This window comes from Cryptococcus neoformans, chromosome 1 (assembly GCF_000091045.1).
Source record: "Cryptococcus neoformans var. neoformans JEC21 chromosome 1, complete sequence".
Classification (NCBI taxonomy): domain Eukaryota; kingdom Fungi; phylum Basidiomycota; class Tremellomycetes; order Tremellales; family Cryptococcaceae; genus Cryptococcus; species Cryptococcus deneoformans.
In genome coordinates this window covers 380,693-395,689 of record NC_006670.1, presented here as the reverse complement: position 1 = coordinate 395,689, position 14,997 = coordinate 380,693, and the positions used below count along the sequence as shown (strand labels likewise).

Sequence of the window (14,997 nt, the reverse complement as noted above, 5' to 3'; positions counted from 1 at the left end):
ACTCGGTCATGTGAGATCTTTTGCCTCAAGCCCCCGCCACGCATTTAGCCAAGGCGCAACGCGCGAGAAGAAGAAGGTGATGCAAACGTGAAGAAGGAAGTAAAAAAGAGAAAGGAAAAGGGGTTAAGACGACCGGAGAACAAAGATGAAAAAGGAAGATGATTCACCCGAAGGGGTAGTACTGGCATGCATGCCCGCTTTTGCCCAGAGGAGGCTGAAGAGAGGAAGCTCGTGCCTTTTCGGTTTTCGGTGATGACGAATGGCCGGCGATAAATACAGCGGGATACCTACCGGCGACTGCCGCTTCCCGCTTAATGGCATCGCCACTGAGGAACTGGTCTCCCTTTTTGTCTCCTTTTTCCATCGCTCGCAAAGGCATCAGAGCTGCATCACCTTCACCGCCTCCCGCACCGTGTGCCCATTATTTCTCCACTACTTTCGGACTTTCCCCGTGACTTGACCGCGTGGCAGTGGTTCCTTGCCGGCTTGTTGGCTGTCCCGATCGCTCCCCTCCGCCCACCACCCCCCACCACCACTACGAAGCCCGCAATAATAAATCAACTCTAATAAACAACACCCAGCAATTAACGGATAGATATCTAGTAGGTAATTCCTGTGCATCCACTCCCTATACATTATATTCACCCTGCCATTCCTAGCGTCCACTTCTCCGTTATCTTGCACAGCCGTCGGAACTGCCCGTTGCCGTCTCCTTGACTGGCGCACTTAACTCTATCAGTCGCCCCTATAATCCACCAAAAAAATGGCAGATCCAGCCTCACCCCCATCCTTCGACGCCATCTTCGCCCAGCAACCAGTCCGTCGCTCCTCCTCCACATCCACATCCTCCTTTGCCAACTACACCTACTCAGCACTGCAGCAACACCAGCAGTTCAACTCGGACGCTCCTCTTGTCGACGAACCGCAATCCTTGTCAGAGCAAACTCGAAAGCAGCAGAGAGATCCAAGCAAGGACAGCAGTAATAAGCGATATTTAGATATGATGTCTGGACTTGCGGATGGTTACGGTGTGATCAACGGAAGAAGACAAGAGTCATTGAGAAAGGAGTCTCTGCCGTTCAATCCACAAGAAGATTCGACGCTCATCGCGACAGCGCCGAAGCGAGGTGAGAGAAACGGATTGGGACGTAATGGATACTCTTCACCTATAGGCGACATCATGTTTGGGCCAGAACAAATAATTCGTAATCAGCCTCAGCGACCTTCACAACAGCCATCATGGGGAGAAGGCAGGATATCTGAACAATCAGTCCACTATGCCAGCGTTCAACAGCCGCAATATAGTTCTTTCCAGTCCTCTGGACCCGGCGCAGGCTCGACCGGAATGGATTATTTGCCGCCTGGAACAGCAAGTTCAATGAATGACACAATGCTCTCTAATCAAGTTTCTCCGTATCTTAGTCATGACGCTGCAAGTGAGGGCCGGCCACAACAACAACAGCAGCAACAGCAAGGAGAATGGGGACAAGAGTTCATTGGAGTGGAGCAACAGCAGCAGTATGCTCAAGGAGAGGGTCAATCAAATGGGATGGAGGATATGTTGACGATGGGGGATGAAAGTCCCTTTGAAAACGAATTACAAAGAGTGTAAGTATCTCTTGAAAAGATCGTTTGACCCTGTCCAAGAATACCCTGCAACATGTGATATACTAACATGTTTTACGTTTTTAGAATATCGAACACCTCCCACCCTTCGCAGTATCCTTCGAGAACAACTTCACCTTTTCCTCAACAATCACAGTCCAATATAGTCCCGACTTCGACAGGTAACCATGTGCGGACAGAATCTTTTCCTGCTTCACGATCGCCAAGCCCGTTTCCACCTCAACAGGCATCGCAAACAGAAGCGCCCAATCATGTCGTTTCACCTCCAAGCATGGGGCAGCCCACTTATCCTCGTGCATCCTCTTCACCACGTACCAACCCTAACTCTCCATTTTTCAACAAACCGCAATCGCCTCCAGCTCTCATCATTCCCAATTCTCCTGTTCTCCCCAGTATTGTGACTCAATCCACATCAAACAATCACTCCAAAGGATTGAATCAGTCGCACACAAGACATGCTAATAATGGCGCTGGAGGATTATTTCCGCCGTCAAATCCAGCATTAGAACATTTGACTGGCATGGCGGGTATCAGCCCTATTGCACCCAATGCAGATGGACCGATGATCTGTATCCAACCCAGTACACCGATAAGTGGATTGAAGGAAGGCAGAGGCCTATTTGATGCTGCTCTTCGTCGGGCTGGAGGTGCTCAGAGACAAGGACCGCAAGGACAAGGAGAAAGTCAACAGGATCAGCAGCAAGACGGTTTCAACGTTCCACCTCCACAATCGCACCCTTTACCACGGACATCATCTTCAGATCAGATCAATCAGGATGTAGAAATGCAAGGCATGGATTTTGCGGCGCAGATGCAGTCATACGAACAACAAGGCTGGGCTAGCGATACCTTGCGAATAGCAGGACCGAGTCGCCCACGAGCCAAATCTGATTCCATCATACCATCTCCTACGGCTGATTCATTTGATCGACAAGCGTTCCTCGCTTTCATCGGCGCAGGTAATGCTCAACCGCCCCCTTCGAATGTTGAGATGCAGCCTGGATATGTTGATGTCTCAGAGCAATGGCGCAATACTGTGAGCGCATGGAAGGCCGGCCTGGGAGGAGGCGAGCTCAGCAGCCAGCCTACGCTTGATCCGAGATTATTGCCAGGAAGAGAGAGCAATGAAGCGGTGTATCAGCAGCTGCTCATGCAGCAGCAGACTGGACAGTTGCCTAGACTCGATCCCGACCAATTGCATCAGCTCACTCAAATAGAGGCTCAACGCGCTCGCTTCTCTCTGAACACGAACGTAGCTCCTCCCAAGTATGAACCTGGCGAGTTCTCACCGACATCTATGGCATTCTATCAATCGATGGGGCTATATCCTCATGCAACTCCTGAAATGTCCGGTACTGTATCAGCCCCATGGTCACAGACTGCATTCGGTCAGGTTCCTGGACCGGGCCTGGTTGGTCACCCCGCGACAGCAGGACCCGCACAGCAACATTTCCTTACTCCCACTCTGTCTCATGCAACCGTTCGCCGTCGCTCATTTGGCGGTGGGGAACACCCTGCTATGGGGGCAGGAACACCTGGATACGGTATGGAGTTTAGTTCGCCATTCATGGGTAAATCGGTTGGTCAAATTAGGGGCGTGAATATGGGACATAGGCGAGCTGCGAGGAGCGAAGATTTTGGAAGAGGTGGTACAGGGTGGGGAGTGGGAGCTGGTGGCTCAACGTGAGTATCTTTCCTTCGTTGTGTACCTTGATTCCAATCAGTTCCTGGAAATTGCCACAAAGCGATTTCAGGGGAGTAGATCGTGTATCTTGCTTTATCTTGAAAAGGGCTGTGCTGAGGCTGTGTAATCTTTATCTTTTTGTTCACATAGCGCCGAGTTCTTGCAAAGTATTACAGGCGACGATGGTTCATTGCTTCCCCCCTCCAATCGAGGTCATGCAATGTCCCACTCTCGGCATTCATCAACATCTTCAATACGCTCCGCATCACCCGCTTTATCTATATCTTCTCAAGGCTCATCCTTCTCTCACCATTCACCACGCATGGACATGCCAGACAGTATGTACCCTGGTCATCCAATCATCGCACCAGCTACGCCACTTCAAGTTTCTGGACTGTATGAAGAGCAGCAGGCGCCAGCGAGAGTGGCAAAGATGAAGGTCACCAGTGTAGCGACAGAGGTGGCCAGCACGAGTCGAAGGACGAATAGTGGGATCTTCAAATGTCCGGGTGAGTCACCCTGTTCCATGATTGGGCCTTTTTCTGTCGTAAAAAGATAAGCGCTGATGTCACGGAACCAGTGCCTGGATGCGGAAGTACGTTTACAAGGCATTTTAATCTCAAGGGACATCTGAGATCGCACAACGATGAACGGCCGTTTAAGTGTCTTTACGAAGGTTGCCCCAAAGGTATATTTTGTTGGTCTTTCGTGTACAATTTCTCATTAACAGCATCTTGTCTAGCTATCGTCGGTTTCGCCAGACAACATGATTGTAAACGACACATGCTTCTGCATGAGGGTTTGCGACTATTTGAATGTGAAGGATGTGGAAAGAAGTTTGCTCGTCTTGACGCTTTGACCCGACATCGTGAGCCGACTCAAGCCAAAAAGGGATGCGAGTGTGCTGACGTTCCTCAGATAAATCTGAACAAGGTCAAGAATGTGCTATCACACACCCATTACCTACCAATTTTGATGGCTCACCTATGTCTGAGTCTCAATACAAGACGTACAAGGGCATCAAGTCTACTCCCGAAGGTAGCGGCAGACGGCAAAGCTCAACAGCAAGTGGTAGTGGCAGTGGGAGCGGCAAAAAGCGGTCGAAGAAGAGTGAAACGAGTGAAGAGGATTAATCGCCCGAGAGTCATAGCGCGCTGTGGATTGAGAATAAAATTGGACATTTCCTTTCTTGCCATTCGTATGGTCGCCAGGATACAAGACGTTGTGATCTTTAGCTTTTGTTTATCTAGATTTACTGTACCAATAACAAGACTCTATGTACCAAAAAGCTGCTTTTTGATTAGAACGAATCGACGTTCTTTTTTGGCGTCATCATGCATATGCGCGTATAATTAACACTAGATACGAATGGGGTGAACTGAGCTCATTCGCTCCTTACGTTGCGAACCACCATCTTCTTTCACATTCATGTGCTAATGACTCTGGGTTATTGGTAGATGGACTTGCGAAGGTACAGAGTCCCTTCATCTTGCTAGAATATGCGGATGAAGGACTCAAGTGCTGATTGACTTCTATCCCAGAAAAGGACGACGGAGTTGGCGATAAAACCGACGCGACCGTTTTTTTGACGCACGGATCTCCTGTCATCCAACGTTCACTAGTACTAGATTCTCTGCTGGTGCGAATCATCTGGCACTTGCTTTTGTTGTTGTTGACACATGCCATCTTCCTCAAAAGTAGCTCTTTCTCTTCATTCTTTCATAAGCCATGCTCCAAAGGCCAACTTGGCCCGGACACTCAGCTACAGTCAGGAACTCTGCAACTCACCTCGTAAAGTAACATGGACGAACCACTACCTGACCGATCTCGCACGCCTACCGTTCAATTTAGCTCTTTGCCGATCGCGAGCCGTACCTCGCCTCATACCCCGCCCCGATCCCACTCTCCTCGTAACCGGCCTCGCTCACCCCCACCACTTGGTTCTCAGATTTCTCCGGTCCGTCACATCTCAACTTTAGTTGCTGAATCACTGCACCTCGACTTCGACGACGATGAGGACGATTTACCACTTCACGTCGAATTTTCGACAAGTCAAGGTCCGGAAAGACAATTTCCTTTGGCCTCTTCTTTCGACGCTCTGGCCTCTTACTCGCCCTCACGGCCTTCAACTCCGAGTCCTCAGCGCCGTACATCCAGAGACTACAATCCCGCTGATCATAGGCCTCATTCTCCCGGCTCGGATCTGTCGGACGAAGAAGACAGTTTTATTGATTCTCTTGATCCCCCATTTGCGCCTTACGCCGAGTCTAGTATAGCTATCATCCAGAGTCCCAGTGCACAAATGCCCAGCTCACCACACCGGAGACTTTATCCGGACCAATCTGGAGGTTCCGCCCCCTCATCTCCTCTCGCACAGAGATCCATCGTTCGACCCGGTCCTATGGGAAGAGAAGCTTCAAATTCTGTCTCCCATGGGACAATAGATCCATTTATGGGGAGTTTGAATGTTATAAACAGTCCGGCTGCATCGAGTTGGTCTTCCCAGAGAGAAGAGCATATTGAGTATTATGCTGGAGCGCCTTTACAGCCTAGGCCAGTCGCAGCCAGTGCACCAGAGTGGGATGATGTGGAGGAAAATGAAAATGACAAGGTCGATGCGCCAAATTCAAAGACTCTTGACAACAAAACTGATGGTGAAGTAAAAACCCCCCCGATGAAAAACCTCATATTTCGCACATCACTGACAATGACATTGGGTGTGAGTAGGCTCCATTACAGACAGACTTTGCCTGAGTAAATGCTGATGGGGCCTTTTCGGCTCTAATCAGTTCCTTGAAACACTTCTCGACAAAAAGACAAAATCACGCATTTCTGAGACGTTCGTCAATATCTCTGCAAAGTTTGTCGACGAGCAGATGCTATGCGGGGAGTCATTGGGTGTCCTTGATCACTGCTGCCGATTGTTCGAGATTGTCGGTTTACCTCCTCCAACTGCCGAGGTCGAGCTGGACGAGTACTTGTATAAGGCCTTTTTCCGGGGTGTCATTATCATTCTTCGGGACTTTAAGTCCAACCTTCCTCGGAATGACAGATCCAACAACTATACGCAAATCGTACACGACAACCTCGGTCTGCTAGACGCCGTATGGCTTTTCATACATACTGCCGATTTTTACCTTTTGGAAACCTTTTGGGATGTGGCCATGATGCTTGTTGAAGTATGTGAGGCGGATGCAGAGGGTCTGGTTGTGGCCTTGTGGTGCCAAGCTCTGGAAGTGGAGGTGGACAAGGCGGAAGATGAAGATAGGAACGGTGATATGAAATGGAGGGAATTGTCTAGGAAGCGCAAACAGAGGTTCATCAGTAATGGGAACCGCTTATTTGACGCTCGTGATACACGTATTGGGCACGAAGATTTGCCTAGGGCGACGATGAGTGACCTTAACGAAGCATGGAAGTATGGGAAGGAATTACTCTGTCCTCGAATGCCGTAGCGCATAAAGATGGGAGGACCAAGTAGTGTGACATGTGATACGTGCTGTTGTAGTTTGCGAATGGCTTGTAGCATGTAATATAACCAAGCGGCAGTTCTAAAGTTTTGCCGTGGCAAAAGTCGCTGTAGTACTTTGCCCAGGCACATCTCCAGTTTATTACTTATGTCATCATGAGCCGCCTCCACTTTGCTTACTGAGCAAAGAAGCCGCCGATACCGCCATCGTCGGGACGGCTGCAGATATAAAAATAAGAACAACAAACCAGCTCACCTTTATCTACATGAGAACTCACACTCGCCATGTCCAACGTCTTCCCATACCCCGCCAGAAAGGTCCAGGGCTACCCCACCTTCCTCCCAGAGCAACCACAGCCCATCGGTTCTCTCCTCGATGACAATGAGTACAAGCAGAACAAGAACCCTCCCAAGCTCTTCCAGCCCATCACTATCCGTGGCGTCACCTTCCACAATCGAGCCTTTGTCGCGCCCATGTGCATGTGTAAGTATTGTCAGGCAGTCAGTGTACGGTCTAGAGAGAACTGACCGACGTATGAGAGTAGACTCTTCCGATCAAGGGCGTGCGACCGACCATCACTTTGTCCATCTCGGTAGCATGGCTTTGCGAGGATGGGGTAGTATCATGGTAGAGGCTACTGCCGTCGTTCCCGAAGGTCGGATCTCTCCTGAAGACATGGTAAAATGGCATCTCGTCTGAAGAAGAAATCAAACTGCGCGATGCTGACATTTTACGTCGATGTAGGGTCTCTGGGATGACTCTCAAATTGCCGAGCTTCAACGTATCGTCAAGTACATCCACGCCAACAAGGGTATTATTGGGATCCAAATTGCTCATGCTGGTCGAAAGGCTTCAACCCCTGCGCCTTGGAATGAAAGGGAGGCGAACGAGAAGGGACATTCCAAGGGCTCTGTAGTCCCGGAAGAGAACGGTGGTTGGCCTAGCAAGGGTATGTATCTAGTCTTTTTTTTATGGTTGAAGCTGCCTGGGCTAACTTGCGCACAGTCGTTGCCCCTTCGGAGATCTCTTTCCTTGAAGGCGATTACCCGGACCCTATTGAGGCTAGCATCGAGTATCTCGAAAGCTTGAAAAAGGCCTACGCCGACACTGTCGAAAGGTGCAGCAAGATTGGTTTCGACTTTATCGAGATTCACGGTGCGCACGGTATGTGCCACTTTTTTCTACTCGTCCCATATACCTTCTCCGCTCTAATGTACTAACTTTATTATCCAGGCTACTTCCTTCACGAGTTTGTCGACCCCATCTCCAACAAGCGAACGGACAAGTACGGTGGCTCTCTTGAGAACCGTCTCCGACTGCCCTTGGAGATTGCCGAAATTGTCCGTCAGAAATGGGATAAGCCCCTATTCTACAGGCTTAGTGCTACCGACTGGCTCGAGGAGTCTCTCGGTAAAGAGAAGAACGCTAATGGCGAATGGGTCTGGTGGTATGTCCTCTCCCAGTCTCTTCTCACCTCTTTAAGAATTATGAATCAATGATAAGGCTGACAAGAGAAATGATGATCAGGGGTATCGAGCAAACTACCGCTTTTGTTGGAAAGCTTGCTGAGCTTGGTGTTGACCTTGTGGACGTTTCTTCTGGTGGTAACGACCTCCGTCAAAAGATCGCCCCCGGTCCTTCTTACCGTAGGTTGTCCCTCATGTGTCTCCCGACCAGCCGTCAGCAGCTAAATCATTTTCGATCTTTTTTAAAAAAAACAGAACTCCCATTTGCCGCGCATCTCAAGAAGACGTACCCCGACCTCTTGATCGGTAGTGTGGGTATCATCACCGACGCTGAGCAGGCCAATGATATTTTGGAGCAAGGAAAGGCGGATGTCATCTTAATTGGTAGACAGTTGTTGAGGAATTTGGATTGGCCGCTTGATGCTGCTGTAGAACTTGGTGTGGCTGTTGCGCCTGCTGTCCAGTACGAGCGGTAAGTATATGTTCTCAAGAGAATAGAGGAAACAAAGAATAGTAGTGGCTGATGAGTAGTCGTTATTGTGTTTGTGAAATAGTGCTTGGACAAGGATGCTCGTCAAGCGCGAAACTCATGACCACACTTCCAAGAAGCACGGTGTCACCGAACTTCAAGGTCAGGAAGGTCAGGAGACCAAGACTCCTCCCGGGGAACACTCTTCTATTCCTTAAAGAGTTATGTAGCGAACAGTATACATTAGAAGCCGACGTCAAAAAAGGGGCTGAAGTTACAGTTGGGCACACAAAAAGAAGAGGATAGAATGACAAGATGGCAAAGGTTGTACATGTCGTTATGCTATTGTTTTGTGCCTCAGGCCCTTTTACACTGTGTCTAGTTAAGATGTGATAGCAAGAAGACCATGAGTTTACGGTCAAAGTTGGTTTTATGAAAAGGAAAGGGTTCCTAACGGGCGTATGTCCCAAGGACGAATGGTCGAGTTTCATCATATACCACAAGTCGGGAAGAGGCAAACATGTCTGTGTGGTAGTCTGCCCATCGATTAGGAGGAGGAGGCGGTGGTAGATCACATGGAGGTGGTGGGGGCGGAGGCGGTAAGTCAGGGGGCGGGGATGGCGGAGGCGGAATATCTGATGGTGTTGGGGGTGACCGGGATGATGCTGGCGACAGAGGCAAGGAAGAGGGGGAAGGGGAATCAGAGACAATGCTCATCTCACTCCCATCGTCCCCTTCTTCTTTACTTTTTTCCCGCTCGTCGGCATTGCCAAGCGTGACATCACGCATACTTGATCCTTCATCATCCTCATCATCATCAGCACCAAAAATGACAAGCTCTTCTCCAGGTTCGGGTGTAAGCCTGTAAGCCGTATCGTATGCCTCAAGTGAAGATATCCGGTCTTTCAGGAATTCTATCGGGTCTGTATATTTCTCCGTCAGCTCGTGACGGACGATGCGAGCGGTATACGTGATAGGTGTTTGGAGAGAAGAAAGGGGAAAGAAAAGGCATACTCAAAGCAGTTGTCCAACCGGGAGGATAACCCCATTTGGCGATATTCTGAATCCATTCATATTCGCGCTTATCCCATTGGATCTCATCGACCAGCATCTCACCCGAATCCGAATCATCGACTAGCATCCTAGCAGCGTGATCCAGCTCTTTCCCAATTTTCCCCGGCCGGAATTTCCCCAGCAATTCCAAACGCCGTTCTTTCTCCTGTACTGTCACTCGCATGTTCAAATAATCGTGGAGGTACCGCTCAGTCCGTGGAGGGGGTAGGTTGTCCCTCGCGTAAAAGAACAGTTCTCGAGAGTGGTTGATCTGGAGGTGGTTACGCGGGTATGGGCAATGAGTTAGAGAGTGGCCTTGTTGGAGGCAGTTCCAGCATTCGCTATATATATTATACTAGTCAGTCACGAATTGCGAGTAAAGGGAAGGACATGTATGACTTGCCCATGGAAGGATGGTAGATCAGCAGGCTCATTGGGAGGTTCGCCATCATCGTCGTCATCAAAGATGATAGAGTTGGAATCGTCTTCCACATAGCCCCTCATCGGCTCGATATCGACAGTCCAGTCATCTTGCTCCAGTTCCCCTTCTTCCAATTCCTCCTCTGCTGCTGCCGATGCCTTTGGAGGGTACTGCCGGTGCAGATGGACAATTTCTACGTCGGATCCTACAGACACATCGCTAAAGTCTTTAAACGTTCTTTTTAGGATATCGGTGTAGCTGGAGCCTTTTGCAGACTCCCCTTCTGCCTTGTTGCTTTCGTGCTGGGTATACTCTCCAACGGGAGAAGGGAGGTGGAAAAAAGTTCGGCCGAGAGGTGTACGCCACGGTGGGTCTGGAGGCATCTGATTGCATGTAGGAGTAGTATCTTGGGTAATCTGCAGGGACGGAAAGCGTAACACTGAGCGATAGGCTTCAAACCTCTTCTTGACTTGATGATGCTCTACTGCTTGCTTTCCCCGACCGTCTCGCTCGTCTCCTCCAGCTCCTTCAGCTTTTGCTCCCTCCATTCCTCGAGCACCTTTGCGAGTTTTCCGTTGTCGATCCTGTGCTTCTGAACCCGCTTGTCCTCCAGGTGGAGAACAGGGATATCGTACTGGTAGAGTCTCCTCCACTTTTTTGCCTCGCGCGGGTCTACGCCTTGCGGTGGTGCGCGGATGTTGAAGAGTGTGAGGTCGAACGGGTGTGTCTTTCTGAGGAGAGCGAGCTGCTGCTTTGCGACCTGTGGCTGTGAGCTGTACTCTACGCTGTACTCTACTCGCCGGCTGCGGACCCACCTCGCAGAGAGAGCACTCCTTGCCGCCGGTGTAGAGCGTGAGACGGGGCAGCGGGAGGGGGAGCCGGGGCATCGTGCAGTGCAGAAGCAAACTCGAGCCGCGCCAAAATATGTCGCTCTTCATCTCTCTTTCCTCCACGCACAATGCCAGACTCGGACTCGGACAGCTCAACAGACTTTTTCATCTCAAAGCGCAAGCCAAATCTCAAGGCGACCAGTACGTACCGTCTGCGCGGAGACTCTGGCTGAACACTTCTCGCAGCGCCGCCTCCGATTCGTTCTCCGTCTCCCGCACCCTCAGACTCGGAAGAAGACCCCGAAGGCAGCGGGCGCAAGAAGAAGAAGCGCTTAAATTCAAGAAAGCCCCAGTCAAAGCTGCCGGAATGGGCCAGGCAAACCAACGAGCAGAGAAGAGAGAGGAAGAGAAGCAGTGTTGCACGAGCAAGTACTGAAACACGGGATCGGGAACGGAGTACTTCTTTGCAAGTCTTTCATGTCTTGAGCGCTGAGCTTTGTCACTGAAAATAGACTGACCCGAAACAGGTTCACGACCACTGCTGCAGAGGACGGAGGTGGCAAAAAGAAGGAAAGAAGAAGAGTAGAGCTCACGCCTCCACCGGTCATATCTGAAAAGAAGAATCAAGAACTTCGAGAACTAGTCCAGCAAGTCTTTCGGATTCTTGACTGCCGTTGGTCCTATGCTAACCTACAGACAGGCGGATGTATGGAGGAGGGTCTGCTTTAGACTTGTTAGATGATGACGATCTCGAACCTCAAGCTATATCTCCAGTCGCATCATCACCGCAAAAGGAAGAAGTCGTCGATATAGTCGTCAAGATGGAGTTGGACCCTGTTAAGAAAGCTAATGCACCCGCTGCCGCCGTTAGAATGTACGAACGGCCTACAACTTTGAAACTTCGCCGAGTAAGTCATGTGTATTCCCAGAAAACATCACAAACAGTGAGCTGACTTTTGGGACTTTCTTTCTTTCCGGGATGCAGGAAGAAACAATGTTCAGAGCTTTGGAAGTGATGGGCGATAAGCTCCAAAGGGCTCCCGACGATATCATCTTGATCTATGAAGGGAAACGAGTTTATTCTCGAGATACAGCACGACAACTTGGTATCCTCGGAGGATCCTCTGTGGAAATGAGTCCGTCATTCTTCTCTCTTCACCCTGTATCGTCGTCGCTAACGTTTGCAAATGGTATTTATCTATCAGAGGGCTACGAAAAGTCTTACTGGGACCGACTTGAAGCCGAACGACTTAGACGGATCGAAAACTTTGACCTCGACTTTGATCGCTCACCATCCCCTCAACTTATCCCCCAAGCCCATGCTGAGGTCTCTGCGGCTTCCAAATCCAAATCTCAACCCCAATCCGTCGGCGCTTCTCAACTATACGCCGGCCTCGCACCCCTTGTCGTCGAACCTCCTTCAAATCCTTACACCCAAAATCTCGCCCGCGCCAACAGCGACTCCCCTGCAGTAGCGGAAGATTCGATCAAGCTTGTGGTCAGGGGTGCGGATGGTAAAGAGGCGAGGATGAAGGTCGCAAAGACTGTGACAGCACACACTGTCCTCCGGTTCTACTGCAAAAAAATCGATAGACCAAAGGATGACGCGAATAAAATGGAATTGGTGTTTGATGGTGAGACGATGGGGAAGGATATGACTGTTGGCGACATGGATTGTGAGGATGGTGATATGCTTGAAGTCAGAATACTCTAATCAGGGTTTGTTTGGATAGATTTGGATAAAGCAGAAAACTTTTATAATTTTATAATTTTTTGGTTTCTGGAGAACGATACCACGTCTCACGGTTTGCTCGGAGAGTACCCATATGTGATTTCTGTATTTCTGTACTATTAAATGCATCTCATCATGTACTGCAAAGTTGATCTTTTGATTTTTTAATCTGTCAAACCCGACGTTGTGGATAGTTTTTGATCCCGAGGCTGCCTCAACGTTTTCCAGGTAGTCCTAAAGCCCAATGCATTCATCTACTCTAAGGCTACGCCTTTTATATCTTCTTCAGCTCTACGAGCTGACTCATCTTCCTCACACTTTCCCTGCACCCTCCGCTTGGACCTCTCTCCTCCCTAACGCCTGCCCGCACGGTCCTCCTACTCTTCCTCCCGCCTTCCTCTTACGTACTCTTCCTCCTACCCTCGTCCCTTACAGAGAAGAGTTGAAGTCTTCTTCGGCTTTCTGCGCTGCAGCTCGTTTACCTGCAGATCCAAAAGTTATTTCACTATCAACGATCAAACAATTACTGTGCTTACGCTCGCCAAGATCTCTCAAATGCTGCTTAAATACCTTTTCCCTCTGGTGATCATCTCTGCCAAAAGCATAAAATCTCCTATCCTTCTTCCATTTTTTTCTAAAGTCATCCCATCTCGTCCTAGTACTTGTCACTTCCTTATCCAGCAAGGCTTGGTATTCCTTCTCTGGCTCTGCCTTCTTCTCTTCCGCGGAAGAACCCTTCTTGAGGCGTTTGGCCCGACCAACTTCACGGCAGTACTCTTCATACACCTCACGTCGGTCTTTCGTAGATGAGAGAAGCACGTAGCGCGGATCGTTGATGAATAAGGGCAGGGATTGATCCCAGGGGGCAAACGGCGAGATGTCCTTTTCAATGAGCAAAGCCTTGAACAATGCACGTCCTTCTTCGACAGAAAAGTTGACCTTTTCAGGGACGGCAAAGACCTTTTTTGCGGCTTCGGCCTCTTCCTTTTTAGTCTTTTCATCTTGCTCTTCCAAATCCTTTTTGGTTTGAGCATCCTTCTCGGCGAACTCGGCGGCAACAGCCTTCATCCAGGCCTCTTTGTCGTCTTCGCCCTCTGGGCCAACCACGTCCTCCTCCACTTGCTCTTGGTCGCCCACCCTGGCCTTCTTCTCCTCCGGTGCATCATCTTCGCCACCCTCCCCCTGTTTCCTCTTTCTCTCCTTTTCTGCCTCTTCCTTCTTCCTCCTCTCAGCATCTATCTCCGCCCTGATCCTCTCCAGCTCTTTCAGCTTTTCAATCCTCTTCTGCTCAAGCCTCTCTTGCTCCACTTTATCTTTTTCCTTCTTTTTCTTCCTCTCCTCCTCCTCCAGTTGAGTTACAGCTTCCTTGATCTCATCTGGAACAGTCCATTCCGATCTTTTGTTCTCCTTTTCAAAGTAAAACACATTCCCTTCAGTTGTCGTGATTCGCATCCAGCCAGTACCGGGGATCGGCACCTTGTCCTTGGGCTTTTCCTTCTTCTTCTTCTTCGTCTTTTCCTCACCAGCTCCCGTTCCGCCTGGGGTAACTGCGCCATGAACTGGAGACCCAGTGGGTGGAGTGGTCCCGAGAGGGAAGGGAGGGAAAGTGGGGCGGATGTATGTCGATTCGCGAGTTTGAGCGTTATAGTAATAAGGCGTTATGCCATCCGGGGCTATGCTTACATGCGTCAGCACTTTCATTCACCCTCCACTCTTACTCGGAATAAAGATCAATAGGACCTACCTCTATGTTCGGACCATCCAGGTGGAAGGAGGGGATGCGGGAACCCTCCGACACTGAAGGGCATCCCCGGAGATGGACCTGGAGGAAAGCCGAATCCCGGAGCAGCAGGTGGGCGGAACGACGGGGCAGCAGGTGCACCTGGTTGAGGGATGTATGGCACATTGGCGACTGGAGGTCTTCCCGGAGGAGGTCCAGGAGGATCACCGGACATTCTTGTTTTCAGTTGTGGAACGATGCTTGGTGATGAAATGGAGAGCACGTCCGGAAGCGCTGGAATGTTTCTCTGTCAGAGGCTATTTCGCGACCACTTGGGTTTTGCATCACTTCATTTCTTCACTTCCAAATAAGCAGAGAGTACAATAATTACAGTTGTCTTCCTCAGATCCGGAACATCACCGTGCAACGGTTTGGGGTCTCCGGATCTCGATTCTCTGGTTCTCGAGGAGGTTGGATCGGGACAACGATCATCTAATCACGTAGTTGAACTTTTATGGTTGCGTCA

At 49.9% G+C, this 14,997-nt stretch overlaps 7 protein-coding genes across 9 annotated transcripts; 4 read left to right on the top strand and 3 right to left on the bottom strand.

Annotated features, from left to right (window-relative positions):
- Nucleotides 1-377: 377 nt before the first annotated feature.
- Nucleotides 378-4,654, top strand: CNA01450 (conserved hypothetical protein). The gene is made up of 7 exons (XM_024656176.1): nucleotides 378-602; nucleotides 660-1,608; nucleotides 1,693-3,309; nucleotides 3,461-3,819; nucleotides 3,891-3,998; nucleotides 4,053-4,178; nucleotides 4,229-4,654. Exons 2-7 carry the CDS (start codon nucleotides 764-766, stop codon nucleotides 4,441-4,443), a joined length of 3,270 nt encoding a protein of 1,089 aa, XP_024511857.1. The 5' UTR covers nucleotides 378-602; nucleotides 660-763; the 3' UTR covers nucleotides 4,444-4,654.
- On the bottom strand, nucleotides 4,642-6,825 carry CNA01440 (expressed protein). Its single transcript, XM_024656175.1, has 3 exons — nucleotides 6,746-6,825; nucleotides 5,099-6,691; nucleotides 4,642-5,019 (listed from the first exon to the last, which is right to left on the bottom strand). The coding sequence occupies exon 2, from the start codon at nucleotides 5,461-5,463 to the stop codon at nucleotides 5,158-5,160; it is 306 nt and encodes a 101-aa protein (XP_024511856.1). The 5' UTR covers nucleotides 5,464-6,691; nucleotides 6,746-6,825; the 3' UTR covers nucleotides 4,642-5,019; nucleotides 5,099-5,157.
- CNA01430 (expressed protein) lies at nucleotides 5,906-6,821 on the top strand. The gene is made up of 2 exons (XM_566609.2): nucleotides 5,906-6,029; nucleotides 6,100-6,821. Exons 1-2 carry the CDS (start codon nucleotides 5,985-5,987, stop codon nucleotides 6,763-6,765), a joined length of 711 nt encoding a protein of 236 aa, XP_566609.1. The 5' UTR covers nucleotides 5,906-5,984; the 3' UTR covers nucleotides 6,766-6,821.
- Nucleotides 6,826-6,912: 87 nt separating the features above from the next.
- Nucleotides 6,913-9,076, top strand: CNA01420 (oxidoreductase, putative). The gene is made up of 8 exons (XM_566607.2): nucleotides 6,913-7,263; nucleotides 7,325-7,458; nucleotides 7,525-7,729; nucleotides 7,786-7,944; nucleotides 8,014-8,227; nucleotides 8,308-8,426; nucleotides 8,502-8,718; nucleotides 8,801-9,076. Exons 1-8 carry the CDS (start codon nucleotides 7,065-7,067, stop codon nucleotides 8,931-8,933), a joined length of 1,380 nt encoding a protein of 459 aa, XP_566607.1. The 5' UTR covers nucleotides 6,913-7,064; the 3' UTR covers nucleotides 8,934-9,076.
- On the bottom strand, nucleotides 8,794-11,082 carry CNA01410 (hypothetical protein). Its single transcript, XM_567090.2, has 4 exons — nucleotides 11,005-11,082; nucleotides 10,172-10,949; nucleotides 9,730-10,109; nucleotides 8,794-9,638 (listed from the first exon to the last, which is right to left on the bottom strand). Exons 2-4 carry the CDS (start codon nucleotides 10,735-10,737, stop codon nucleotides 9,166-9,168), a joined length of 1,419 nt encoding a protein of 472 aa, XP_567090.2. The 5' UTR covers nucleotides 10,738-10,949; nucleotides 11,005-11,082; the 3' UTR covers nucleotides 8,794-9,165.
- Nucleotides 11,083-11,141: 59 nt separating this feature from the next.
- CNA01400 (expressed protein) lies at nucleotides 11,142-12,878 on the top strand. Of its 2 annotated transcripts, none has more exons than XM_566605.1 (6): nucleotides 11,142-11,220; nucleotides 11,305-11,485; nucleotides 11,547-11,666; nucleotides 11,720-11,927; nucleotides 12,005-12,155; nucleotides 12,225-12,878. In XM_566605.1, exons 1-6 carry the CDS (start codon nucleotides 11,148-11,150, stop codon nucleotides 12,731-12,733), a joined length of 1,242 nt encoding a protein of 413 aa, XP_566605.1. In that variant the 5' UTR covers nucleotides 11,142-11,147; the 3' UTR covers nucleotides 12,734-12,878. The 2 variants fall into 2 exon arrangements, with proteins under 2 accessions (XP_566605.1, XP_566604.1); XM_566604.1 differs by having other exon boundaries at nucleotides 11,266-11,485.
- A 117-nt stretch (nucleotides 12,879-12,995) lies between these two features.
- On the bottom strand, nucleotides 12,996-14,814 carry CNA01390 (conserved expressed protein). 2 transcript variants are annotated; one of them, XM_566601.1, is made up of 3 exons: nucleotides 14,496-14,814; nucleotides 13,288-14,424; nucleotides 12,996-13,233 (listed from the first exon to the last, which is right to left on the bottom strand). In XM_566601.1, exons 1-3 carry the CDS (start codon nucleotides 14,704-14,706, stop codon nucleotides 13,181-13,183), a joined length of 1,401 nt encoding a protein of 466 aa, XP_566601.1. In that variant the 5' UTR covers nucleotides 14,707-14,814; the 3' UTR covers nucleotides 12,996-13,180. The 2 variants fall into 2 exon arrangements, with proteins under 2 accessions (XP_566601.1, XP_566602.1); XM_566602.1 differs by lacking the exon at nucleotides 14,496-14,814 and having other exon boundaries at nucleotides 13,288-14,457.
- Nucleotides 14,815-14,997: the final 183 nt, after the last annotated feature.

Bases quoted from the DNA above. Each gene is read 5' to 3' on its own strand.
- CNA01450 (XM_024656176.1), top strand. From the start codon at position 764: ATGGCAGATCCAGCCTCACCCCCATCCTTCGACGCCATCTTCGCCCAG. The intron at 3,820-3,890 runs GTGAGTCACCCT...TCACGGAACCAG, and splicing joins TGGGATCTTCAAATGTCCGG to TGCCTGGATGCGGAAGTACG. The intron at 3,999-4,052 runs GTATATTTTGTT...CATCTTGTCTAG, and splicing joins TTACGAAGGTTGCCCCAAAG to CTATCGTCGGTTTCGCCAGA.
- CNA01440 (XM_024656175.1), bottom strand. From the start codon at position 5,463: ATGTACGGCGCTGAGGACTCGGAGTTGAAGGCCGTGAGGGCGAGTAAG.
- CNA01430 (XM_566609.2), top strand. From the start codon at position 5,985: ATGAAAAACCTCATATTTCGCACATCACTGACAATGACATTGGGT. The intron at 6,030-6,099 runs GTGAGTAGGCTC...GGCTCTAATCAG, and splicing joins CACTGACAATGACATTGGGT to TTCCTTGAAACACTTCTCGA.
- CNA01420 (XM_566607.2), top strand. From the start codon at position 7,065: ATGTCCAACGTCTTCCCATACCCCGCCAGAAAGGTCCAGGGCTACCCC. The intron at 7,945-8,013 runs GTATGTGCCACT...TTTATTATCCAG, and splicing joins CGAGATTCACGGTGCGCACG to GCTACTTCCTTCACGAGTTT. The intron at 8,228-8,307 runs GTATGTCCTCTC...AATGATGATCAG, and splicing joins AATGGCGAATGGGTCTGGTG to GGGTATCGAGCAAACTACCG.
- CNA01410 (XM_567090.2), bottom strand. From the start codon at position 10,737: ATGGAGGGAGCAAAAGCTGAAGGAGCTGGAGGAGACGAGCGAGACGGT. The intron at 10,110-10,171 runs GCAAGTCATACA...TAATATATATAG, and splicing joins GATCTACCATCCTTCCATGG to CGAATGCTGGAACTGCCTCC. The intron at 9,639-9,729 runs GTATGCCTTTTC...AGAAATATACAG, and splicing joins CGGTTGGACAACTGCTTTGA to ACCCGATAGAATTCCTGAAA.
- CNA01400 (XM_566604.1), top strand. From the start codon at position 11,148: ATGCCAGACTCGGACTCGGACAGCTCAACAGACTTTTTCATCTCAAAG. The intron at 11,928-12,004 runs GTAAGTCATGTG...TCCGGGATGCAG, and splicing joins CAACTTTGAAACTTCGCCGA to GAAGAAACAATGTTCAGAGC. The intron at 12,156-12,224 runs GTCCGTCATTCT...TTTATCTATCAG, and splicing joins AGGATCCTCTGTGGAAATGA to AGGGCTACGAAAAGTCTTAC.
- CNA01390 (XM_566601.1), bottom strand. From the start codon at position 14,706: ATGTCCGGTGATCCTCCTGGACCTCCTCCGGGAAGACCTCCAGTCGCC. The intron at 14,425-14,495 runs GTAGGTCCTATT...ATGTAAGCATAG, and splicing joins TGGATGGTCCGAACATAGAG to CCCCGGATGGCATAACGCCT. The intron at 13,234-13,287 runs GTAAGCACAGTA...TTGGATCTGCAG, and splicing joins TTTGAGAGATCTTGGCGAGC to GTAAACGAGCTGCAGCGCAG.